The sequence below is a fragment of the Corvus hawaiiensis genome, chromosome 10, assembly GCF_020740725.1.
Source record: "Corvus hawaiiensis isolate bCorHaw1 chromosome 10, bCorHaw1.pri.cur, whole genome shotgun sequence".
NCBI lineage: Eukaryota > Metazoa > Chordata > Aves > Passeriformes > Corvidae > Corvus > Corvus hawaiiensis.
Window position 1 is genome coordinate 22,912,848 of NC_063222.1, and position 27,579 is coordinate 22,940,426.

Consider the following 27,579-nt stretch of genomic DNA (forward strand, 5'->3'; position numbering starts at 1 on the left):
CAAACTCCACTTTTAAAAAGCCTGAGTTTTGAAGACTGAGATTTGATTTGGACTGAACTCAACTACTCAGACTTTACCAGAGTTGTGCTGCAAACTGAGGTTGCTGCATTTTTAAAACCCTGACAAATATCTATATACATGAGCCTGCTTTATCAGCAATTTTGTTCCTTTTCCTGGGATGCTGAACTCTGCTGAAAGAAGCCTCATTCCAAGACTTCAGCATATAGAAAACTCTGATTCACTTGCTCCCAAGGCAGTTTATTTACTAAAGACTGGTACAAAATTAAACAATAAATTAAATCTGAGTACAATTTCATGATTGGGTTTAAACAAACATCTGTTTCTGAGACAACAGAAAAGCTTTTTTTTTTTAAAAAACATCTCTTCTGAAATATGAAGGTGATTTTTCTTTCCTGCATCTTTTAGCTTTGCTGTAATTGCCACAAAAGTTGCAATGCAGTTCAAATGGCTGCAGCTGACACCAAACTGGGGGGGGGGGGGGGGGGGGAAGGAACAATCCAAATTTCTTAAACCCAACAGCTGACAAACAGACAAAAGCCAGGTTTTACTGGACCTCATCCTCATTCATTTGGAGCACAGCAGGAATCATCCACGCTGCAGAACTGGGACACAGACCTTAAATCCAGCAAAATGTTTCCTTTTGGTCTGCATTAAAGACAAAGGAATAGACAGAAATAAAGCTACAATTTTACATAAATAAAAGAAACCAGGGAACACAGTACCCTGAGGCTACGTGTATCTAGACACTAATACTCCTTTTGGTCTCAGAACCAGTTTGATTTTTCTCTTGCTTTTGGGAAGATCTAGAGGAAAAAAAAAAACAGCCAACACCAGAACACACCTCTTCCACCTTTGCAGACTCTGCTCAGGAAAGGTTTGCTGACCAAGGTAGGAGAAATAATATGATTATTGCCTGTGGATGTACTACTAACTTTCTAGGTTAGGAGTACAACCATGTACTGAAAAGGCAAAAACCATAAACCCTAAGTTTTTAAAAGGTGAACTCAGTAATAAGCTAAGTCTGTAAACAATGGTGAACTTTAACCACTGCTCCTGTGTGTGTAACCACAGAACATGTGCAACAAGGTCTTGCACAACCCTCCCTCACAGCTCTGCTCGTTTGTCTCTGTCCTGATCCCTGGGAAGGGCCCAGGGTGGGCACAGAGTTCGTTCTGAGTGCTCCTGGTTTCTGGAGAACAGCTGTAGGCAGAGCAAGATCACTGTACTGCCTGTGCGTACACACATTCCCAGCCACCACCAGGCCTCCACGTGCCATGGGCTTCAGGTCACAGATCAACTAGCTCCTGTGCTTGCACCACCATGAAACTCTGGGACAGGATTTCCAGATGTGTAACCTGCAATCTCTGATCTTCAGCTGAAGAGTGCAGTGGTAAGTGAAAGACTGGTTTATGGACCCTTGAGATGTCCCTAAAGGATGTGAAGAGGCACCTTCAGCAGAGACAGATGTCAGCACCTGCTGTTTTCTGACTCCAAGACATCCATGTCAACACTGGAGGATACAGCTTACCTTAAAAATACAAAATGCAATGATATCAGAATAAACAAAACAATACACTGCATTTCCAAGCCAAACTTCAGCTTTCACACTTAAGAAAGACTGCATTTGGGATAATATTTGACTGAAGTAAATTTAGGGGGGCTGGATTTTTTCCCCAAGATACCTAAAATCTTCAAATACTTAGCATTTCCATTAGTCAAACAAATACCAAATCATTATGCTAGATAAATTTCCATCTTCAATTAAAAAAAAAAAAAAAAGAAAAAGAAAAGAAAAACAAGCAAACAAAACCACCCCCCCTATCCCCCCAAACAATCCCTACAAATACTCGAGAATTCATGCACAAAGAAAACAGATATTTACATTATAAAAGGAACTGGAAATGTCATAAAGCAGAGTAAGAAACAATACTGAAGTAATATACAGGGAACCTTTCAGTTCTGGATCACCTGTGGAGTGTGCTTAGAGCTACTTAGTCTGACACTGAACGCTAAAGCAAGAGATAAAAGGAGAAGTGTTCACTTCACTGCTGTACACAGGGCACTGGAGCAACTAACCCCTCCCTCACCCAGAAACCTGCCCTGAATCTTCCACATGGCAAGGGATGGAGGGAACATAAATAATTACATCCAGACTCGCATTCCAACCTGTTTTATAATCCTATTATTAGTATAGTGCCTGGAGTGTTTTGGATGTACGGCCAACTGGGTGTTGGAAAAGTCTGTCTTGAGACAAGGAACACCCTGGGGAAGGTGGAAACCTACTCCCTGATTTGAGGCTCCTATCAGTGCAAAGGCAAGTGGCTGGTGCTGCCAGGTTTCCCAACTGACCACAACTGCAGCACAAATGTTTTCTGGGCAAATTATCGCGTTCATTTTGCTCCTCATTCTTTCCCAGCCTTTCACTTCCCATCCTTCATAGTCAGAGTTTTATTCATCCTCTTGATTTTTAGCTCAGCTCGTTCAAACCCCATAGTTTAGAAAAGCTTCCTTTTGCACAGAAGACCTTGTTTTTTCCATTCCATTTGAACACTCTCTTCTACTGTTAGAAATGAGCCAATTAAACCTACAAAGGCCCTTGTCAGTAGTCCTTGCCTATCGTATTTACCTTCCTAAGATAAAGGCACTTGAGAACTATTGACGGAGTTTAACCCTGCACTGCCTGCAGAGCACGGGCAGCTCCTGCTGCTGATCTCAAATGAGACTCGAAGGTAAAAAGTGAAGCAAGTGATTTTCACCAAGCGAGACAAGGGGCAACCCAAGCCCACAGAGGAAATCTGTTGTTCAACCAAAAATTGAGGTAAGTCCTTTCTTAGCCCGTCTCTGGCTTTGAGTCTTCAGAGTACAAGACAGCACCGAGCTTTAATAGGTGCAAGCTGCCACTTTTCTCTCTCTTCCTACCATAAAGAGCCTCTCCCTGCAAGTAAATATTCCAAAATTCAGTGACAGACACCTATTGTTATAGCAGACACCACGCTATAGCAAGCACAGATTCCCTCCAAAGAAAAAGCCAATTAATTGCATGTCTTACAATTTGTTAAAAAGAAAAAAAACCAAACAAAAACCCCAAAGTTTAATTGCTTTTTAATATAAAATCTTTACACTTTCTGCAGATGATTAGGTTATTTCACAGTTTATTATAAAACATTTTCTGTTATCATTAAGTGAAAATTAATAGTTTTCTGGTGTAGTGGCTGGAGTGTAGTAACTGCAGTGACACACCAACATGAATTTTAAGTTGCTGCGTACGGCAGCAGTACAAATCTGACCTGCCAGCCAGAAACAATAGACAAAAAAATCCGAGTATATAAAAATTAGAGCTTACATTTTTCAAGGTATTGAGCTTCCCTTTGTCACCAAAATAAATGGCAGAATACATAAATGGCAGAACTTTCCTGGAGTACAAGGCCTAAATTAAACGGCTAAAGGGTAACTGCAGGTCTGGGTTCAGAAGCTGTTGGAAGCTTTTAGAGAGAGAGAACTGGGTATTTCAATGACTCTTTTTCCCTGGGAAAACTGCACACATTTCATACATTTCACTCTTTTTAGAGAATGAAAGCAGACAAAAAAGTATTATTCAAGTAGTGCTAGGGCTCTTCAGAGAACACAAAATTGGGGATGGTGCAGTGTTTTAAATTTTGCTGAGAGGGCTCTGCAGTCAGATGGAGATACCACCTCAGTCCTGCTCTGTAAAGTGAATGCAGATGCAAGCTTTGATTTAGACATTCAGTCCTACATGAAAATATTTAACATAGAACTTGCCAGCAAAATCCTTCAGAAACCGCATGATTGCTCCGTGTCCTTGAAACAGCCACAGCTGTCTGCCTCACTGAGGTCCATCCCAAAAAACACTTGATGCTCACACAACACATTTTGTCTCTGTGTGCTCTTAATAGGCTTCCGTTTACCTGCTGGAGTACAACCTGTCAGCTTGGCCACCTCAAATGCCTGCAAGCCTCAACGGTATTTGTTTCTATCCCTTTTCTTCAAAGCCAGGCTGAGTAAAGGCAGCCAGGAGGGTTCAAGCATCAATACACCACTGGCAGATACTCTTAGGGGGAGCAATTTCCTGCCGAAGAGTTGGCAACAGCCACCACAAGCTGCCCCTCTGAAGTCAGCTTTGTCCTACTTTGCTTAGTTTACTTCTTTAGTGAGAGGTCACAGTCCTGTGCACAAAGTTTGAGAAACTTCAGATGTCGTGTATGGTATCACATGGCTCACCACAGGGTGAAGGTAAGAAGATGAGAATTTAAGTAAAACTACCAAAGCAGGAAGGGACAGAAGTGCTTCCATCCCTTGCTGTAATCGGGAGAAAAGTACAGTATTTCTCAAGGGTGTTCTTAGGAGTCTCCTTCACAGAGCAGCCTGTGTCCATGGTAGAGCTTTACAAACATCCTTCCTTTTAATATCTATGTATCAACATAGTGCTTGGCACTAACACTGGGTTCACTGTATCTCTGCATTGAGCCAACAGCACTCCTTTGTCTCAGGACCACACAAATTCCCTCCTTGCTTCAGACATTTGGAGGGAAAGCACAAAGTGCTTCTGGTCTCCCAAGCACCTGCTCAGCATTCAGAGAGCCTCTGTTATTTCTGTCATCGTGGTGAGCTGCCCTTGATTGTCCTTCCAAGGGCCAGCTCTCTGGAGCTCTCCAACCCATTTTTACCCACGTAGCTCCAATTCTCTTGGACAGGGAAGACTATCTTTCATCTGCCTCAAAGACCATTTTGGACATGGGAAAAGAAAGGGAGCTTTATGCTACTTTGCCTACAAGGACACCTGCACTCAGGTTTTACTGGAGTACAGCAGTATTTCCAGTCACCTAAAACAACTATTTTTGGGGGTCACTTACAATCAAACCTCATGAACCACAAGCAGACATGCCACCTAACAACACATTTGGTTCTAGGCCTTATGTGGAATAGAAAGGTGGTCTGCATTTCTCTTTTTCTGTTCTCAGCACATCCTGCTCTGAAATTCAAACTTCTTAAAAAGCTTTTCCCTCCACTTTGAAACATCTGAGTAAGAGCTCACCGTGATGAGGAGCCACTGATTTCAGAGGAGATCAGAATTTCAAGGTTACTATTTTAAGCTGGCCTTAAAATTTTTACACTGACAACCATCACCTAACAGCCCTGGTTTAAGGAAAAAAATGCAGAATAAGGCTCCAGCCTTTGTCTCATCTGGTCCTTGAAATTATAATTCTTCCACAACAGAGAAGTTAATTGAATTCCAAATTTAAATGTACCTCTAAGACAAGAAACACACTGTACACATTACAGCATCCCATGGTGAGACAGAGTCTTTGATAGAATTAGAATTTGCTTTCTTGCATCTCAAATGCAAATTTCTCTGGAGATAGCTAAAAAAATCTGGTAAGAAACAAAAAACTCTTCAGCAATAAAATATTTTTAGTACATAAACAAACCAAAATATTCTCATTTGCATACGGTACATCTTCATCTCCTGTGACATTTTTTATTTTTATCCTATATGACAATGCTACTGACAAACTAAATAACCAAGAAAAGCAGGCGACATTTCTGATGCCAGATGCTGAAGATCAATAGCTATTTCCATGAGTTTATGGCATAATTAAAATTTGTAACAGGAATAATTTCCTCTTCAACCCCTCAGGCGGAGTCTAGAATTATTGACTAAGTCTAAGTTATGTAGTGTAGCATTTGTTATTATGTTTATGGATAATATAAAGGATTTTATGCTTTTTACATGTAATCTGGTAAGTATGGAAACAGTAACTAGGAAAGAACTCTCTGTATCAGGAAAGCAAGAGTTATAAACATTTTGTTGTTCAGGTATGCAGAAGACATGGGTTTATATAATTATCTGCTAGTTAAGCTGTGCTACAATTTACAGGGAGTGGCCACAATGCCCATGAACTACCAGAGAATGGAATTTCCAGTCCCTCAGAGCTCACAGTGCCTTTGCCCCATGAAGGCAGCATCCCAGGGAGGGGGGTGCCAGAGTCACTGGTGCTGCCAGGAGCTAGAGCAATATATGGCAATTTAAATTAAATTTACTGCCATATGGGAATGGCTTTATATTTACAACCCAAAGAGTCTGCCTATGCTTTCCTCTACCCAAGGATTACAGACAGCAAAGAAGAGAGCAGAGCTGATCAAGGACAACGACACATCACATCCATAAGAAAGGAGAAGCAACAAATCTTCTGCACAATCATCATTGCCATGACTTGGGTTTGCTGTAACTTCAGACTTTCAGGTCAAATAGACTCAGTTTATAAGTGAAAAGATATGTATTTGTTTGCTGTCAGCCGTAAAAACTCATGCCTGGGCAGTGTAAGAATAACAGGATTGTTTCTTGCTCGTGCCTCAATCAGTACTAATAACTACACGAACCAAATTAAACCCTCTGATACCAGTGCAACCCCATTACTTTCACTGCATTTTCACAAATAAAACAAAACTAGAAAGTTGGTAAACATATCTGCTGATGAAGCACAAGAACAAATATAGTCTGACTCAGTCTCTCTTTGCAAGGCTAGCAGGAATAAAATGGGGTAAACTTAATTGTGTTAGGAAGGCACAGAAAATCTGAGCTTACACAGACAGCAGAAATGCCACTTTTAAAACCACTATTTGAAGAAAAAGATGAATATATATATACAAATTGACAAAGCCAGCTATTATGCCTAGCACTACGGATTCACAGTAGCATTCAGGCTAAAAACCACAGCTCCGTTTTCTGTAACTGTTTCTATACAGGGATGGATTTAGTAACTTTAGCTTATGCTTTTTATTCTCCTGAATGCTAAGAAGAGCTTCAGGATATGACCAAAATATAACCAGAACCATGAAACAAGAAAAAGTCAGAGGCAGCTGCAGCAACACTCCAAGAGAGCTGACCCTTGGGACCAGGCAGGCCCAAAGGAACCCTGTGGCTCTCCATCAGCTGGAACATGAGAGTGGACCCTAAGAACCCCAGAATTTAAAAATTTGATTGGAAAGCTCCAACACCACAAAGAACATGCACATTTTTCTCAAAAGGGAAGAAGATAACGAGTCTCTTTGAAGAGACTCTCTCACCGTTGGTTTGCAGTGGGTTCTAGCTACTTGCCTGGTGTACATGAAGTCAATCTTTGTTGCTTCTCTGATTGCTGACTAAAAGCAAAATGAACAGTTTTGCAGTTATTGCAGAGTCTCAGCTCTATATATCCCACAACCAGGAGATTAATTAAGAGACCAGGCCTTGAGGGGGGTGGGGGGGAAACAGAACCAAGCAAGCAAACCACCCAACACAAAACCAACCAACCAGGAAAAAGTATTCTAAAGACCTGGATCAGAATGACATTGCAACAAAAACCCAACCTTGCTTGTCTTTTTAAAATACGTCTCAAGAACTCACTGCAAGACATGATGGCATTTAGGACACTGTGGTGGTCATCAGTGGAGATGCTGGTTTTTCAAGAAAAGGAAAAAGACAAATAAAATAAAACTTCTCACCATCACCACCTTTTTCCACTAGGACCATGGAATGAAATTCCTGTAGAGAGACAGAAAAATTTTCAGCCACTTCCAGAAAACTTCCAGTACTTGAAGGAGGAGGAAAAAAGAGAGCTTTTCAGGACCTGCTATGAATGCAGAGCACTCTTTAGTTTATGAACTAGTTCATATCTGCATAAGAAGTTTACATAAAACTAGATTCCCTTTGCCTGAACTGCTCAGATCACATTGATATTCCCCCCGCGCCAAACTCCACTCTTTACTTTTCTCCTGTAAGTGACTGACTTTCAGAAAAAGAGGTACAGGAGCAGCCAAAATAAACATAACCCTTACCACACACTGAACAATGATGTATTGGGGGGAAAAACCAACAGTTTCCCTTGGATCACTTCCCTAGTTGCAAACACTGAACCTGACAGAGCCTACTGCTGACAAGGGTTTATTCCTACATTTGGTAGGATTTCAAAGTTTAAAGCAGCTTTATGAGGAAAAGTTTTCAGACACTTTGCAAACATCATCCTCTTGCTGTACATCTACTACTTTCAATTTCAGTTTTACTTCTTGCAGCAAGATGTTGCTATCTTGTTTCATTTTCAGGCACACATATCAGGATGCAATCATCTGCAACACACCTTTAAGAACCAGAAAGGATCATAACAGCAAAACCACAATAATACCAAGCAGATTGTGAGCTGGAAGTCCTGGGCTTGATACCCAGTTTTGTGGTCAATTCTCACCACTGCAGACAGATTCAGTCTTATCATGCTTCAGTTTATGCAGCTTTCTCAGATTTAATATGTTTATATTAGTGATAATATTTCTGTAGAACTGAAATCTCAAATCGTGATTCGTGAGCACACATAAACTGGAAAATGAAAGCTAAAAAATCCCAGATATTCCTGTGATAAAAGAGTTAAAAGCACCCCGAAAATGCTAGAATGACTTCAGCTGAAATAAAAAGAAGTGCTCTGTGCTGTTCCAGCTGCTGATGGCTCTGTGGGACTATTTAAATCTTGTATTTTTCACAGCACTAGGATAGTGATCAGAACATACTTCTCCAGCTCTCTGGATTCATCACTTTGAAATGAAAGTCAAAAGTCTACAGGAGGTAGCAATAAAATGAATTATTTTAAATTACCCATTGTTACTGTACCTGGTTGGGGAATAGAGCCAAGCTGTGCAAGAAATGCTGTCACAGGAAACCCTGGCTATTATCATTCAGAAAGAGCCAAAAAGGGACCCAATGATGTTCTGTGAATAACTGTCCACAGAGCAAACCTCGATTTGCAGGGCTGAGGTCATCCAACGCCAAGGGGAGAGGAAGCACTTTTACAAGGCACCTTCTGAATTACCACTTTTTGTTAGAGAACCCCCCAGTTAATAACTGCAGCTGATTACAGCATTCATTAGCATTATTCAGAATCCTGCTCAAAAACACAAACCTGAAAGAAAATTCTTCATATAGTCTGGCAAGCTGGGTAAACCTAGTGGCCAAGAAGCCCTCTCAGCAAGAAAGACATTTGAGATGGAAATTTGCTTTCTGGGACATTCCCTTCTCAATTCCCACTGCTACACGCAAGCATGCCAGGATCTTTATGTAGGCTCTTGATATTTTCCTATCACCTTTCTCAGCAAAAAGTAGTAGCTACTTCTTTTAGACCTGGTCTGTAAATATTTCATGAGACTACATATATATTGATCTAAAAATCAACATCAGAACACAAGAACAAACCCTAAGGAACACACACTCGGAGCTGATCCAAAGCCCAGATTAATCATGGAGGGAATCTGAACTTGCTGGAAACTGCTTTTAGAAATAATGCAGTTGTTTAATCGTATATCTATATTAAATATATATAACGAAAAGTTACAAAAATGCTTAAGTTATGCTAATAAACAGCACATAAGGAGGCCTGATAAAACCCAAATTTTTCAGGATGTTTTATTAATAATGCTCATACGACTCCTCTCATTCTTGCTCACTTACTTGTGCCTCTCAAGACCCAAAAGAACAAGCTGTTTTAACTTGAAATTCTCAATTCACCTCTCTCCTCTGTGGGCCAGAGGCAAGCACAGATTACACACACTTAGCAAGCCACCAAAGTTGCTACCATCATCTAGCAACACAATACAGTGTATAATCAATTACAGCTCATGGACAATATCATCAAATTAAAATTTACAGTAATTGCATCTTGTGGGGCTTATATTGTCACATTCTCCAGTAAACAGTACTTAATTCATGGGAAGACTGAAAACAATTACTCGTGTGAAGGCAATGGATCTTGATTCTAAAAGCAAAAAACCCAACAACAACAAAAAGGGAAAAAGCCCCAAACCACCACAAAAATACAAGGTATTCTCAGCGAGTTTCAGTGCACTTCTGGAGGGCTCTCAGTGCACTGCCTCAACAACGAATCAATCTATGGCTGCCAGTCAAAGCCCCATTGTTCAGAGCTTTGCTCTTTTCACTTGTCACACCCAGGCTCCGGGAATGGGCTCTGAACCATTTCCAGAAGCAGCAAAACAACAACGGAACAGAACCAAGGGTTAATTTATTCTCTGGGCTTACTGTACTTGGTGCAAAACAAAACCGCTGTGACGGCAGAGTGACCTTCTATTTACTGATTGACCAGATGGCGAGAATTACTGACTTATGTAAGCCCCAAGCCTCCTTCCCCATCTGACGGCTGCTGGGGGAAATCAAATAAAGGGCTCTGCATAGTCTTTAGTGCTCCAGCCTAATCATCACAACACCATTAGAAGAAAATGCTGCAGGGAAAGGCAAGGAGGGAGCAGGACTGAAACCCTGGATCCTCAAACCCAGGTTTTCTTTCACAGCAGAACTGAAGCCATGGGTACAGCACAGCAAGAAGGTTTGTGCACCTGCTGCCCAGGCCGTATCTCTTTTGCTAATGAATAAGTGAAGCCAGCCTCCAGGGCTGTCAATCTGGCACCTTTAGTAATTCATACAAGCCTCAAAGTTCTCTAAAAATAAGTAACGTGAAAAGGAACCCAAGTTGTTTCACTAGCAGTGGTTTTGACAGGTATCTTGAGTAATGTTAATCTTTGCACCTTTCTTTCCTTAAAGAAATACCAGCTGAATCACCAATTATTTGGGATTGTTTCTAAAAACAAGCACAAATGGAAATAAGGTTGATGGCAACTGATAAAAATGAAACTGGGGGTGTGCATGTGTGTTTGCATGTGTGCACACAGAATATTTTGATTTAAAAACCAGAATTATTGTGCAGCCCTAATTCTTGTCCCATTTCCACTAATGCAAACCAAGAGGAATTCCATTTGACTAAGCTCACTTAGGCTAATGGAGGAAAGGTACGAATTAAGCCAGAATCACAATCACAGTTCCCAAAAGGCCTGTATAAAATACAGCGTGATTGAAAATATTTTCCATCAGTTTTATTCGTAGATTATATTGGCAGAAGTGACATAGCTCCTCACTTACAGCACAAAAAGTAAGATTGGAATTAGACTGGATAACCTTCTGAGCAGCAAACCCCTGTAACCACAAGTCAGGTCCTGAATGAAGAAAAGAGAGAAAGAAACAATACCAATTCTTTCATTACCATGCCTGAAATGGTGTTTAGACCTGTACAGCATTGAATATTCCTAGTGCTTTATTCAATATTAAAATCTGGATCTAATTTAAAATCTAATTTGCCACCATACGGTTTCTGGATAGTTCCTACATTATTATTAACATACAGAAAAAAAAAAGGGAGGAAAAAAAAAAAAGGCAGTGGAATAAAAGTCCTCTGTGAACTAAACCTGCTCCAGCATTAATGGAGTTATTCCCTATTAAATACGGGAATCTGAGGCACACATTTGAACCCCTGGATTACATGTGTGCATGCATATAAAGGATAACTTCAAGGGGAAAATAGTAACACACCTTGTCATAGACTAGAAAGTTACCACTCCAGCTCTCAGAAAACCTTTTGCAAATTTTACAATAGTTTAAGGATTCTTGCAAAACACAACATAGACACAAAGCTTTATCCCTTGTATGCAAAGGAAGAGAAAGAGGTCAGGAAGAGGCTGGTAAAGTCAAGCAAAAGAAAAGCATGGGTTGAATGTCAGGGGAAAAAACACACTGAATGCTAAGAAGATAAAATAATGGAATAATTCCTCAGGAAGATACTATTTTCTGGGATATTAAAACAGCCTGTTGAAAGAAAAAAGGGCTACTGGGAAAACATTCTTTCTCAAAGCAAGAATTTGACATTCATGTTGCAAAAGAAGGACTAAGCAAGATTTATGAAGTGTTGTGTTCAGGATTCTACTGAAAATTTAAAATACCTAGCACAGAATACTCTGTTCTTACAGTTAGTCACACAAGTGCCCACAAGGGCTATTTTGCATGCATGTATTGGTGTAACCTCAGCACAGCCCACAAAACGAAAAAAAAAAAATAAAGGCAACAACCTGGAATAAACCACAAATGCTAAACAATATCCTTCATCTCCCTGCATCTGCCATGCCCCGCTCACATGCAACAGGCACGAAATTTGTGCAGAATAGTTGAGCAAAGCACTTCCTACCCAAAACCATTTGCAGAAGGTTTAACTAAGCCACAGAACAGTAACCCCAACATCCACAGATCATCCAAAGTTTAAAGCAACCTTTACAGACAATACAGTGCCAAATGTTTACACGATCTTATCAGACCTTTCCTCGCCCTCCTAAATTCAAGCAGGGAATTTTTTTCAATAACGTATTGCAGAAATGAGTGAGGTGGATTTCCTCCTTCCCCCAAAACACATGCAAGGACACGTTCCCTCCTGTGGACACGGTGCCACAGCCGGCAGCAGAACAAGCTCCCACACGCAGACCAAGGATGCCCCAGAGCTCCCGAGAGCACAGCATTCCACAGGCTGCATGTTCTTACCCGGCTGGGCTGCACTTGCTGCACTGGGCTCATTCTCTCCCATTTCCACAAAATTATAAACTCCCCTGAAAGCAGCCGAGCCGTTCCAGCCAGTGGACTTGGTCGCCGTGCAAATTCCGACCTCCTGACTTCCAGCTGCGGCACGGTAACCCTATACCTGACTTTCTTCTGGGAATAATTAGTATCCTGCTTCCTGAGCTACCTGAGCCTGCCTGACCTGTTTCTCTATAAACTGACATCATATCCTTTGATCTGATTTGATTAACATGTGCTTCGGGCAAGGCTGCTTTGTCTCCTCCTGGGCTCTCCTGCTCCTTCGCTCCCCACCCTCTCCTTTCGCTTTCACACAGGCAGCAAGATGAAGCATATCTCTGTTTCGTGGCAGGTGTTTTGGACAAAATGCCAAAGGCCACAGAAAGTTTGCAACTGCTTTTAAAGAACCTCTAAATCTGCATTTCGTAGGAAAACTAAACGTTAACTATCAACCCAGTGTCTGGGATGGGAACTTTGCAGCTCTCCACCGCAGAGGACAATGATTGCTGACGATGTAGCGCCTCTTGGAAGAATCTTTGCAAAGAACCTCAGACCCAACCCATCCTTCCCCTGCCTTTCCCAAGGATTATCCCCAAGGAAAATGCTTTCCTTCAACACTGCAGTTTCAATATTATTTTGACTGTTTAATAAAAAGGGCTTCTAAACAAAACAAAAAGTTGTTTTGCTTGTCTTACCCTCCCTCTCCAGCACAAGGAGATAATCTTATCCAGCCACACTCCCAGCTGAGTTCCAAGAAAATATTTGCTCTTTTCTGCCACATAAATCAAATAACAGGTGTCTGATACATTTGCAATCAATTAGTTGAAAAAGTACACTTGTCTCTCTGCCTTCAAAGTCAGTTTTATTTCAACATTTACATTTGCAACTCCCAATGACAAAAATCAAAGAGAAGATACAGCATTATTTTAAAGGAACAAACAATTGCAACTTAAAAGAGGTAATTAGCTCTTACCGTGTTAATCTCCATCTGGATTACACTCAAAACGGTCTAATCAACAGCGTTAGAAATTTTTTTAATCCAAAAGCAATTAAGTCTGTTTTTAAAACTAAAATGTGTTGTCTTTTTCTTCCCTTTTTAAAGTACTGAAACAGAAACACAGAGGGTAAAAAAATGGAAGATGAGTTTTTCAAGATCATTTGATCATTCAGGCTAGGTAAAGCGTACCTTTCAAGTAAAATTTCTGAAACAAACTATGTTAATTCACACAAAAATCTCATTTAGAAGTAAGAATATCCCCACAAGCAGTAACATCCCTCAAGGTAAGCATCACATAAGCAGAAGTAAAAAAATATTTATGTCCTGAGTTTTGCTATAGAAAGTAAATCAGACATCCCCCAAACCTCAATCATCCGAACAGTGAATTCCAAAAGATGTTTTCACTTGGTTCACAGGAATGAAGGCGTTCAAAAGAAAATGCTCATGCTTTATTCTTGCCTGATTATTAAATTAGTTCAGTTAAGCCGACCATTCCACAGTCAGAAAATAATCTTTACCAAGAAAGCAAAGAGAGAAGAAAAATGAACTAAGTTTGAAATTACGCCTTTATTGTTTTATTTGTTAGCTTAGCTGAGCTATTGCTACGTTATCCCCCATAACCAGCTCATGGCCCAAAATATGCAGTCAGTGATTCCTACAATTCACCAGGCTCATCCACCCTACTGGCATTTACTGCCAGTGAGCTGAAGCTGCCCCTGGCCAGCTCAGGGTCAGAGAAAGGGGTAAGACTCCAGCAGACACCTGGGGAACCTCCCCAGCTGTGACTTCCAGTTCCAATGCTGAACATCATCTTGTGTAAATTTACTGAGTTTTCACTGGAAAGTACCAGCGAACCATTCCACTGAAACATCCGTTCAGTGGGTGGAGGTTTTCAGCTCAGCTCTAGTGCAGCTTCCTCTGCTTAAGGACAGAGACTAAATGAAGTTATTTTTGTGTGCAGAGAAATGAGTAAGTAAGAACTTTGGTGGCTTTCTGTTTACTTCACGAGTGAAAAACCAAAGTGGTCTTTCCTAAAAGCTTCTGTTAGGACAGTTACTGAAACAATTGTGCAAGAGCCTTTATTAAAGGGTCTAGGTCTATTCCTGCTTTTCAACCAGGTCCCTGCTAAGAAAAGAGATACCTCAGTTGCACAATCCTTTCCTGGGGACAGCAGAGGAGCACATACAGAAACTCCTCCTTGACCACCTAACTCAGGGAAGTCAAAGATTTGGTGCTGAGTTTCTATAAACAAGTTTGAGTTGCTCTATTTTTAAAAGACATGTTTAAGAAAAACAAGTTTATTTATCAATGAAGTTCTGCAGTGCAAAGCAAAATGTATTTGGTAATTAACTGAGGAGACAGAAACATCTAAAGCATTACTGCCCTCTCCAAACACAAACTGTCCATGTCTTGGAAGGGAAATCCTTAATCTATGTTAGTATTATTTGTAAGCATGGGAAAAATCACAATGATTAGTTTTTACCCTCATTACTGTATTCTGCAAGGTGTCCCCCCACCCCCATAAAGAGAGCTACTCATTCCAAAGAAAACTGAAGTGTAAGGCAACAAAAATAACTCTTCTCCTTAGCTACTGAGTACCAGCACTTCCCTCCAAGAGTAAGATTTTGATTTTAGGCTTTTAGCACCTACAGAAGGATTTTGTAGTTTAAGTTCTAGCATTTTCTCACATCACCTTCTGTTAACTCTTAAATATTCTTAAGAATTCAAGAGATGAGAGTGATAGTACTGAAAATACTTCTTCCCTTGAAATGAAGCCTACAAGTGGGAATAGCACAAGAAGGACGGAAACTCAAGATTTTTCACACTCCCTCTCCCAACAACAACTGATGGTGAGAAGTGGCTTTCTTGCTTTTATGTTCCCCTAAAACTGTTTGTTGTGCTCAGTTGTGTGCAATGATTTAAACAGAGTGTTTTCCAAAGGAGGAACTCTTAATTCATTCACCCTCTCCAGAAAGACCCAAGTGTGAAAATTCAGTGGCTTTGTTCTGCTCCCAGAGAAAAAAAACAGAGAAAGTGATTCTGCATTTACTGCACATCAGATACAATATTTCTCAGTCTAAAGAGTGCATTTGACAGTCAGTGAACAGAAACATAATTTGATGATTGTTGTGATCAGGGCTAAAAAAGAGAAAATTCAGTTATTATGCTGTGCATTAAGCCATGGCAAGCAGATCACTGCATCATCCTGCTGACACCATGGGTGACTTTAAGCCTAAATTCAATGTCATTAGAAACAGAGCACACTCCACTAATAGTGCTAAGAACTGGCAGAGAATATTAATTTTGTCACAAGTTTCCTAGAGTAGCTCTGCAAAGCTAGAGAGAGGCCCTCACAACTGAAAACCTTTAGAAAAGCAAAGGTTTCCTCTATGTGCTGGCCCAATGGCTCTCAGGACTCTCACTTTTACTCAAGAATATTGTAATTTTATAGAACTAATGCAAACAAAGCAATATCACCAACAGCTAACTGGTGGTGTCATTCTTTATTGGTAACATGTTTTGTTACTCTACATACTCCACAAAGGGAGCAGAAATACGTGTTTTGGGGTTCATTTTGTTTTTTTCTAAAGAATATTGTTCCAATGTTTCCAAGATGTGAATAATGAGACTCTCTTATTACATGTGAAATTGCACAGATAATAAAAATAATATCTAGAACTGAAACATAAGAACTGTGAATATGCAGATTTCTTTTACACTGTTGCTAAGATGATTCTGATCAAGGCTCTTTGAACATTTACTCCTTGATAACCACGTGTTTTAAAGTGTATCACAGGAGAGAAGCAGCCCACCAAGTTTCTTGCAGTGACCACCTGTCTGGCATCATGGGCTGACAGTGTTGACAAGATAATAATAACAAATATTTCACCCTCAACAATGGCAGGAGTGCTGGGAGAAAAGGGACAGTGCCAATCCTGTCTGCCTCCTTAAACCAGAGGGACACAGATTCTGATGTTTGTATATTGTTGGTGCTCAGGGTTTCTTGTTGTTAGTACTGGTTGGTTGTTTTTAAGAGCAACATGGCTATTTCATTTATCTCATGAAAAATGGTACAGCAAAAGGAACAGCATGATTTGGTTTGCCTCTAACAAGCAGTTGTTTAAGCTACAACCTCAATTAAAACAGGAGATAGGATGGAGAAATATTTTCTTCCACAATTAAAATGGACTAAACACAAAGGCAAGGATAATCAGTCTCAAAAACCACAGTGAAAAAGGTTTTCAGTGTCTATGCAAATGATGCACTGAAAAAAAAAAAGCATGAGTTCCAGCAGCAGAGACCTTGCACAAACAGCACTGAGCAGTGAGCAAAGCCCAAGAAAGACTTGCTCCATCATGGATGAGAAGCTCATCCCACATTCCTCGCCTTGCCCAAGTTTTACTTCCAAGTCTAGTTGTGCTAACCACTTTTTCACCAGTTACAAGGATATTGTGGTATAAAACTTCACTCAGATGCAAACATCACCACTTTGGAGCTTAGTGAGAAACAAAATAGATTTGCTCCCATTTATTTCTAAGCATTAATCACAGCTAACTACTAAAGGTACCAGCAAAGGCTCCAAAACACCGCTCTGACCTGAAACTCACTGACGTGGACTGAACAGAATTAAGATTTAGGTCTTCCAGATCCCAGAGGAGGTGTTTTTCCCCCTGGCCACTTTGCTGGGGATGCTTGCACAGAAGAGCAGTCTCCTTTTTCAAAAGCACATCCAGCAAAATGACTGACATGTTGTTCAAGCTCTCCCTAATCCCTTGCTGAGTGAGAAAATCACATGCCAAGGGAATTTATTATTATGTAGAAAGAAGGTGGCTTCATTATTTTTTGTTGTTTTGTTAATAATGCATACATTATTTTCACAATACCTGAATTATGGGTAATTGTTCTGTCTCTCTGAGACTTATCAGTCCTAACATGATTGACAAATGTACCAAAATTTGTGACCTGTTTTACTTTTATGACCATAAGAAAACTCAGCATCTCTTCTTCACTCTCAAAATCCTGATTTGGAAGGCTGAAACAAGACCACTTTCCTCACAGAGGTATTTTTCCCTCCAAAGAAAACAGGTGCTTTATCAAAATGCAATTTTTTTAAGTTCCTTTGAATTCCATTTTCTAATCAGTTCCCGCTCCTCAGTTTTCAATCCCAGAGCTTTAGCAACCAAACCTCAAAAAAAAAAGTTAGCAATCAAAATCAGCAATGGCCTCCTGATTCACTTCTAATGTTTTATACTTCCTAGTTAATGAAAATGTAAGTCTGTAGAAAATAAATAGCAACTCAAGCTTCAGCAGCTTCAGACCTCAGCAGCTGAAGGATGAGTGCACAGAAGCCAAAGCTACAGACACATTACTGTGAAGTTGGTCTGCAGAAGGTAGAAAACAGGAGGATTAGTTTCCCCTGTTTCCTTCTAATTTGGTCTTTTCTGTATTCAACAAAATTAAACTACTATAAAGGTCTGATGCACAGGAGATGATACTTTTTAATCTGGGGCTATAAATGATAGTAATGCAGAGTACACAAAACATAATGAAAACAATCTCCCTGCCCTTTGATCCACTTGATTATTTAGGAAAACAGCAGAATTAAACCAGTGCTTTTTAAAGATGCTGTTTGCTCGACTTAAAAATCTCTTCTCAATTTATTTCTACCACCCCTACTTTTGATGAATCTTGTAGTTATAACTGAAAGCAAAGGAAAAATTGCATGACAAAAGTAAGTAGCTTTAAAAAAGGAGAATGGAAGAGTGAGGGAATGAAGAAAGTTTGTCAGCAAGACACGTTATAAATGCTAATACTAACTCCATCTTGCACAACTAAGAAGTAAATCTTACTATTCTAAGAGCACCTTAGGAAGCACAGAGTCTAGAAACCTAATACAGGAAATCAAAAGCAGATCAGCTCTAAAAAAGAAAAAAAAAAAATCACCATTTTATCCTTAGTCTGCTCTTTTAGAAAAAGCACCTCTTCCAAAATGGGTTCAGATCTTGGCAAGATGAACACACATCTCTAGATCCATCTAGCACAGCTGGGAAGGGCTGTGGTTTAAGTAGGTCAGCTTGCATTCCAGGCACATATGTAAGCTTTTAAAACAAATTTACTATATGAAATACAGTGATTTAATATGGAGATGGATTTTCAAGCCAATGAAGACTTGAATGCTGAAATATCTTCTACCCCAGCAAATATAGAAGAGCCAGGAAGAATCTTATGTGTGAATCTTCAATCACTAAAGACTGTTACAACAGAAGAGCTGTAAAACACATATATATGTATATATAAAGATACATATCTATGTATATCCTACAGAGAAGCAATACTGTGCTACAAACGACCTCACTGTGTGGTACTGCCATGCAGAGCAGGACAGGCAGCTCCTACAATGCCATGAGCTGCAATCCACACATGCCATCAAGCAGAGCCTGGCAAACAGCTCCCTCCAGAATCGAGCAAAGCAACCAAACTCTGCCTCATCACATCGTCCATCAGGCTACACAGGGTGCCTGTCTGCATGAGGTGTCTGAAAAATACTTTTCATCACACCTATGGACAAATGAGGGTGCATATTGACCAGAAAAGCCTCTTAACCTGATACTCCCATACCCATTTATTACTTTCCTAGCCAGCAGACTTGCTGCCCTCTTGTGCCGGGTGTGGTTGTCTCCTGAAGCTCCGGTAAGCCATTCCCTTCACCAACTGCACAGTAGGAAGGTATCCACTATTTCCTACTACATCTGTGTTTCCTGGTACTTAAACAATGTTGATCAGCCCCTGCAGGAGCACACCCAGGGGAACAAGAAGTTTTCCTTGCTGCTGGCAGGCTGGAAGGTGAGCACAGCCTCCCTGACCCAGGTGCTGCGTGCAGGGCACACGTTCAGCTCAGCACAGCCTAACTCCCCATCCCCTCCTCTCCAGTGACAGCCTTGCATATCACACCTGCTTACAGCCCTCTGCAGATAAAGCACAGCTCATTAGGCTGTAGTAAAGCACATTTCATTAGTTTTTAACTACTCTGCAAAGTCAGATGGGCAGGCACTGGGACTCCACAAAGCGAGGCCGAGGTTCTGACCCAGAACAATCTCCACACCAGAGTTGTGCTCCAGACTGAATAAATGCCTCCTTTTTTCCAAACTAGTTGTTAGATCAATTATTCACCATAAGTAACTCCCCATACAAAGCCTTTCTAGCATGGAATAACACTCTTCATTGTTGTTTGCATCTCTGAATCAGCTTTGCAGTACTGCTAAAAAACAGAAGGAGCTTTATTTTTCCAGAGAGAGTAAAGGTAGCAAAATCTTATTCTCCCCAACTGAGGGGAAAAAAAAAAAAGACAAATTATTTTTAGATTAGCACTGTTCTTCATTTCTCCCCAAATCCACAATAAAGTTTTATTTTTCCCAATTCCAGTAGCAGTGCTGTACTCTTAGAAAACACAGCTGTTGGCTTGGTATTTGCTTGTATGCAGTAATTGCATTGCTTACTATATTTTCACATGGATTTTTTAAATACAGAAACAACATAGGAAATCAGATCTAAAATGCATCAGCCATGACCCTTTTTTCCTGTTGTATCACATGTTTTAATCAATAAATTGCCTCCATATCTCAAATGGATGGGATATTATGTAACACAAAACAGCACAGAAGCCAAAATGAAGGATGAGAAGTTAATTTTGTGTCCATAGTTAAGAAAAGAAATCAGAATCTCACTCTCATACAGTGCTCATGGTACACACACAAAATTTAAAATCTTTTAACTCTTGTCTGCTCTGGGCTGATCTTTCCATGATTTTCTATTCTTCAGTCCCATAAGAAATGCAGCAGCCCAACAGAAATTACTACAATACAAGTCAGTAAAAAAGGATTAAAACCCTTGCAAAAGTCACTTGAAAGTGTCAAAACTGGCTGGTTTAAAGCATCATAGTGTAAGTTTCGTTAATCAATGTTTCAATGTAACCAGTGTTTCAACAGATCAGTAATATTGAAATTTCCTAAGACAGCAGCAGGCATTCCAACAAAATGCTGAAAGCATTTAATATGCTCCACTCACATCCCGTAGCAAAGATGGACAACAGTGATTTAAAGTTTAAAATTATTCCATTTGATTGCAAATGAAAGAACAATTCTGGTAACATTAAAGAAGTTTGTCAGGCTTTTTTCAGCAGAAATGAATTGTACAGACAGAATAATACTGACTGCCCACAGTTAAAAAAAAAAGCTTACCTATTGTCTTGGTTTAATTATAATTACTTTTAAGGTATTTTGCTGTCTTAGAATCTGCTATAGGGGAGTAAGCAGCCAACAGTTTGGACACCTTGGACATGAACACAGATTCATCTTACAATTTTAATCTTTTCCTTCACTGATACAGCAGATTAAAGCATGACTTCAAATCCTTGGATCCAAAGTTTCTGTAACACCAGTGCAGTGGCAGCTCCTTAGTCCTGGTGGTTACATTTGAGTTAATACAATTCTATCCACAGACAATTACATGTGCAGATGATGAGAAAGAGCAATCTTGCCCCAGACCAAGGTTGCCCTAAAGAATACAAGTTACCACGAAATACAGTCCACAGCAGTTTATCCAAACTTTCCAATGAATCATCATGAGCTACGAAACATTTCTCAATACCCTGTAGCAAACTCAGGGCTTGTAATATAAGTATAAACCATTAAAAAGATAAATAGTAAGTCAGAAGCTACGGCTTACAAGAGAAGGAAGGAGAAAGATCATTTTGTTAATGACAATGGCCTCAAGGCTTTAGCTGTCCAAATTGAAACATTTCAAGCCTTTCACCTGATTTTCTGAGGATCTCCAGGTACAAGGAAGTAGTTCCACACAACTGGCTGCTGCTGTCTGGCCTCTGTGTGTTTGCATGGGGATAGAGAGAGGGAAAGAATAGACTGTGCAGAAAAAGAAAATTAGATGAAAACACTGATAAAAATCTGATTTTTATTCCAAGTCTGACAATTACAAAGCCTGCAGTAAATTTAATGGATTTCTTTGCAAATTCCATCAATACATTCCCATGCAAACACTCTGTATTTTGACAGCTGGTCAGGTTTCAGAATATGCCAAAATGCTCTAAAGTTTCAGCCTTAACAACAACCACCATTAACAAAAAGCTTGAATTCAACAAGTCAAAAGGGAAGCAAACACTTGGCAAATGACAATTGCTCTTACCAGTAAGAGGGAGGTATTTGATTTTTTTGTTTAAGAATCCCCAAGATGATATAATTGTAGATATACACACACACTTTAACCTCACTTTTTGCCCGATGTAAGAAATAGGCACAAAATTTCCAGGAAGATCTTTTACCCACCAGTTCAAAACAAGAACCAAACCTGTCTCCTACAGCTTTGGCACCAAAGCACATCATTAGGCACCAAAGTTGGTTCTGAGAAAAAAAAGGCAACAAAAATTACCATCTATGGCAATATCCAAAATACACCGGATTGCACAGCCTCTGCAAGCCAGCTGCACACCTTTTTCCTTAATAATTATCTCCACAGAAAAGAAAAATAGTTACTGGATCAATATTCACTTGATGCAACAACCTTTGTGTAGTAATGTCCATGTACTTTCCCTAAAAATTCTTCTGGGGAACACCAAATTAACACCACCTCCCTAAGGAAGCACCACCTACGTACAACTCTACTGCAGCACAAAGAGAGATCCACCCCTCAAGCTGACACCCATGTTCAAAATCCATTTGAATTGTTTAAGAACAACTTGTACAAGGTCAAGTCTGTCACAGTCCTCAGTGTGTTCACAGCCTGACATTATTTCTGTGTAAGAAGGGAAACAAAGCAGATGTGTCACTTCAGAGCTGTGTTTAACTACAAAAAGGCTTCTTCTCAAGGCTGCAATTATAACACAAACCCCAGCTCATCATCTTTCAGCACTAATGATAATTTACAGAGGGCTCTCGGACTACGAAAACAGAACTTTACCTGGAATTAGGTTTAAGAGCTCTCAGTTTTAGGCCAATCTCTTCCTAAACACAGCTCTCATCTTGAAAGCACAATAACTGCATGGGACAGGAAGCACACATTTTCTTCCTTTAAGTGAAATGCTTGATTTGCTTCCGTTCTTCCTGTGTTTCTTTTTAGAAGCATGAAATACACAGAGACAAAACATGTAAGATACAAATCTAACCCAGCCACCATACATATTGAGGATAAAGTGTGCAAACCCTCGGAAGTCAGTCTTCATGAGCTCAAGAGATGAGCCAGTGTCAACTCCTGTGTAGTGACAAGGGACCTCAGCCCATCCTCCCAGGTTGCCAGGCAACCGTTCCTGTATCCTTGACTGTATTCATCAGCCATTAAGCACCATCAGGCTCCCTTTCTTTTCTCCCTCACACAGGCTCCCACTCTCAGAGATGGATGAAAGGGAGAGGGAAGTTAAACAACATGACTTTCTTTCCAAGCAGAAGCAGCATTCTGAGTTTTAATAGCTGATAGATTTCAGCCAATTCACACAACTCAGATAATTGCTTTGTAGTGAAAGGTACAGCACGACTGCAAGGTATGGTTGTATTAGGAAGAGGGTTCTGTTAAAAGTTGACATTAATGGACATCATCTAATACTATCAGACAGTACTAAAGTGCCCTTTCAATTTGTAAAAATTAAAGCAATAGATGACAGGTGTTTTTAAATCCAGAAGAATGGCATTCAACATGAGGAAGTGCTCTTCTAAACCGTGCCAAGGTAAATAAAAACCAACTGATCTGAGAAGCAGAAATGTGTTATCATTAACTTATTCCAGGGAAACAAACCAGTACCTCAACCACTGGAAGTACTGATCCAGCTCTTAGTATCAATGTAAATACACCCCACCTCTGAAGCAGTTGTCTCTCTGTCTTCCTCAAGCCACAGGTTCAATTCCACTTGCAGGCACTAGCAGGGCAGTCCTGCAGCCCCAACAGAGCTGGGCAGTGCAAATGAAGGTGAAGATTCCTCCCCTCCTAGCCCCAGGTTGAGCCCTCAGCCAGAGCAGCTCTCATCCAGCTCCTTACACTGCAGCCCAAGTGTCCCCAGGGGAACAGGGCAAGTGGCAGGGCCACGCTGAGGACAGAGGGGAGGACACAGCTCTTTCAGCTGAAATCCACTCCTGTATCACCTTAATGCTGCCATCAAATAACCAACAATTATTGGATCTGATTTGGTTCTAGAAATACCTGGCACTGAAGAGCAAATCCTCGGCCCTTGAACCAAGTACACAACTGAACATACTTTGATGGTGAATATTTCCAATTTATTGTGCTCCTGGAACTTGGCTCTATGGCATGTGCCAGTATCACAACCCTAATACTGGGATATGAAATAGTAGGTAGTTTCTGTTACATTTACTTGCATTGGTTAAATGTGGGGAAAATAAAGCTTTTTGAGTACAGCTACTTCAGTGGTGCCTTCATCCACAGACACAGCAGGGCATGGAGAATAGAAAATTTCAAACACTGAAAATTACCCATTCTGAGTGATTTCAACGAATGAACAAGACATGCTAAACATTCCAGTGACTTACAACCATGATAAAGGACACTTAGCTGAGATTAAGAATACTTAGCTGTACTCACAGGTAGCTAACTGTTCACAAAGTTTTCAAAATGATTCTTTTCTGCAATGATTTCACAAACAAAACAAGTTTGCCACATCCTACTACGGAACACAGCAAGTTAAATAATTCTGGAGGAGAAAGACTAAAAATATGCAGTTAGAGGATACATTTTCCATATACATGAGAAATCAAAGCATATACATATATAATGAAAGCTGTAGAGTGCTGAAAATTAGTCTCTGGTTTGGCTCTTACTTTCCTACAGATATTTAATTACCCCTTCATCATTTTCACTGCCTTGCTCCCTATACCAGGAGTATGGTACCATGAAAGCAAAATTAAGAGGAAGAAAAATGTGAATTCCCGTTCTACCAATTTTGTTTGCAACTGAGCTCCCAACATACAGAAGCTCACAGTTGCAACCTGATTTTCAATTATTTATACTTTGTTGCCTTTTTAATTTCGTATTTTCCATTCAATTAGAATGATCTCTCCTTCATATGCATATTCAGTTTTCAGACAAAACCAGACAGTTGCCAAGGCAGTATGCAAGACACATAAGCATTCATGCCACTGTCTGTCATTTCTTTTAATTACTGAAGCCAAACCCAAATTACTGGCTTATGCTTACACTTTATTTTGACTCAATTTTAAGTTTTCCAACTTAACTCTTTAAAATACTTTCTTTATTCTGAGCATGTGATAGCCTCACATTTCTTCCAAGCTGAACAATGACCATGATGAGAAGTTAGAAGAGGTGTTTGATAGTGGTTTTTTTTTCATTTACCTTAAAGCCAAGATGGGATCAGCTTTGTAGAGACTTTGTCACGAAGGCATATTTTCAATCTGGCCTCTACACTAATTCCCTGCAAAAAAAGAACACATCACATTTTATAATACCACTCCTTGAAAAAGAAAACTGACCATTTGCAATGATGCAAACTGTAAATACAAATAGAAGATGTGTTTTCCTGACACAGCAGCAAATGAGAACATATTTTGAAGCATGATGATACTTAGGAAGTATTTTTCTTACTTAAAGAAACCAAATGGCTGCCTAAAATGTTTAAATCAATGTTCTTGTATCCAGCAAGGTCTGTTTCACAAAAGCAGCTGATTCCTCAGCAGGGAGTTTGTGGTGGCACTTCTGCTATACTACAAAACACTGAACAATAAACAATTGCCTTGGTTACCCATCAGTAAACTGGAAGTGTTCTTATAACAAAAAAACCCAAAAACACTGATATTATGGTAATTTCAGTTTTTCACCTATTTCCCAGTAACAATCTCATTATCACCCATATAAATCTCCCTCCTTCTTTTAATGAAATTCAGGAGTTGTCAGTGTGTTCTTTCCCCAAGCAAAACAAGGTAGTTGAGTACATATTTAAAATGTCTCTGTGCATCTCACTGAAGTTCAGTTGTAATCAAGGCTTATTATAAAGATTCCACAGATTGCTCCACTAATAAGCTTTCATTGCTGCACTACATAAATTATACAACAAAGGGGGAAAAGGACCAATAGCAACCAACTTTTGTCATAACTTTCTGTAAACACAACCATATAAGTAAAGAAGTAATTAAAAAAAAAAAAAAAAAAAGAGAAATGCACCATGACTGCTTAAGGAAAGACTGTGGCACTCAGTGTCATGGTCAGTTGACACGGTGATGTTGGACCTCAGAGGTCTTTTCCAACCTCATTGATTCTGTGACTTCTTTTCAATGTCCAAAATGCAGAACCCACCCAGCTCTTCCATTACTGCATTTTGTAGGACCCTAACCAGCACTAATCCAAATAAACAAATAACACACTGAACCAGCAGAAGTTCCATCTTCCACATACTTGGATTTAATATAAATTTTACTGATTTTACAGTTAAAGCAGGAATAGCAATGTTAGACTAGGATGCTCAGAGCTTGGTACAGTCAAGTAAAACTGAGAGAACAATACCAGTCCTAAAGGAAATTCATGATTTGCCCTTCAAAATCCCAGCCCCTCTTTGCAAAGACAGTTGACAATGAACTGCAGCAAAGCAGCAAAAATTTAAACTGAAGGATGGATTTACTGAGTTCCAAAAATCACATTTCCTTGACAATCATAAATACAGTATTGTACTACTCTTCTGCAAAACAACGCCTCTAGACTATACAGCTGCTGTAAGCACACATTAAATGCATGATCTTACTGGGCAAGATAAAAGGAAGCTGAAAAAAATAACAAAAAAACCCCCAGTCCTTTCCCTGGACCAGAAAAAAAACTTATTTGCTCACAGGTCCCAGATAAAAGCTTCACGTTCAAACATTTTATCTTTCTTACAGTTTTATTGCTCAAAAGATGAACTATGAGATTAAATCCAACTTTCTATTAAGCTCTAGAGACAGTCACATGCCATGCAAGTCATAAGACTTCAGAGTTTGGACACAGTAGTAGATATTGAACATATCAGGGAAGCATTTCAAAAAGGCATTAACACTAATAGGGCTTACATATGTGTATCAAGGGAAGAATAGCTGCAAATTATGACACTACTCAGTCCTGACCCAGAGGTACAGAAAGAAGCTGTCTGTGTAATTCCACAGAATTCTGAGAGATTCTCCTAAATTCACCCACTTAGAAGGCTGATTTTTTTTTGTTTTTTAAGCATTTACTGAGAGGAAAAGAAGGGACAGAAAAGAAAAAAGATCAGATCATACATTAATCACTCATGTGTGGTTGTGTTTTACCAGTTTGAAGAACAAGTGCTGGGCAAATTTAGCAGACACAAAATGGCGGCTTTTTTGTTTGTTTAATTGAAAACCAGTGGAAAAAAAAACCCTCACAGTGAAAGATTCCACAAAATGTCAACAGATCATAGTTTTTTCCTGTCTCTCACATTTGGACATGAAGAACATTTTAAGTCTTTTTCTGCCACCATGACTAATAACTGCAGGTGCTCACACCCCTACATCTTCTACATACACAGTTACAAAGGGGCAAAACAATTTGTCTAGTGACATAATAACAAGATTCAGGATCAGGGAACTGAAAACAAAAGATCATGTTTCAGTTTTACCAGCTGGAGCCATTTATTTCATTAGTGACCACCTTTCTTGATAAGAATGACAATGTTCATCATATGCTTTGAAATTTTTGTCCATGCCACCTATATACAACTTTTATGCAGCTAGCAAAGGTACAGATAATGACTGAAATAATTTCAGTAGGGAAGCATTAGCCCAAGGCAAAAAAAATTCCTGTTTACAAATCCTGAAGAAATTACTCACTCCTCAGCAAAGTTTGTATCTGAGAAGGTAAGTATTTTTTGCTGGGAGAGAATATTGCAAATTAGAGCAGAAATCCTATTTCACTTAAAATTCCTGTGTTTCACATGAGGCTCAGAATTCAGTGGGTAGAGAAGGCAGGGGAGGAAGGAGGGATACAAGGATACAACAGCTCATGGATTAGATGTTGCCACTTTCAATCCATCATCACATTTTCTCAGATTATGAAAATGAATTTTTCCCAGTAGTACATTTTATGCCTGACAGATTACAGA

At 39.7% G+C, this 27,579-nt stretch overlaps 1 protein-coding gene across 4 annotated transcripts in view; it reads right to left on the bottom strand.

The window, feature by feature from the left end:
• The window catches only part of NAALADL2 (N-acetylated alpha-linked acidic dipeptidase like 2), a 421,863-nt gene that overhangs the window by 307,099 nt on the left and 87,185 nt on the right, over window positions 1–27,579 (bottom strand). For 2 of the 4 annotated variants that reach the window (XM_048314549.1, XM_048314548.1), the window contains one exon: window positions 24,831–24,909. Coding sequence is in view for 2 of the 4 variants with exons in the window: in XM_048314546.1 (XP_048170503.1) it covers window positions 12,434–12,476 (43 nt within the window). In the remaining 2 variants the exon portion in view is untranslated. Of the gene's footprint in view, window positions 1–7,524; window positions 7,730–12,433; window positions 12,578–24,830; window positions 24,910–27,579 lie in introns of those variants that run through there. The other 2 variants (XM_048314546.1, XM_048314547.1) reach the window with 2 other exon arrangements.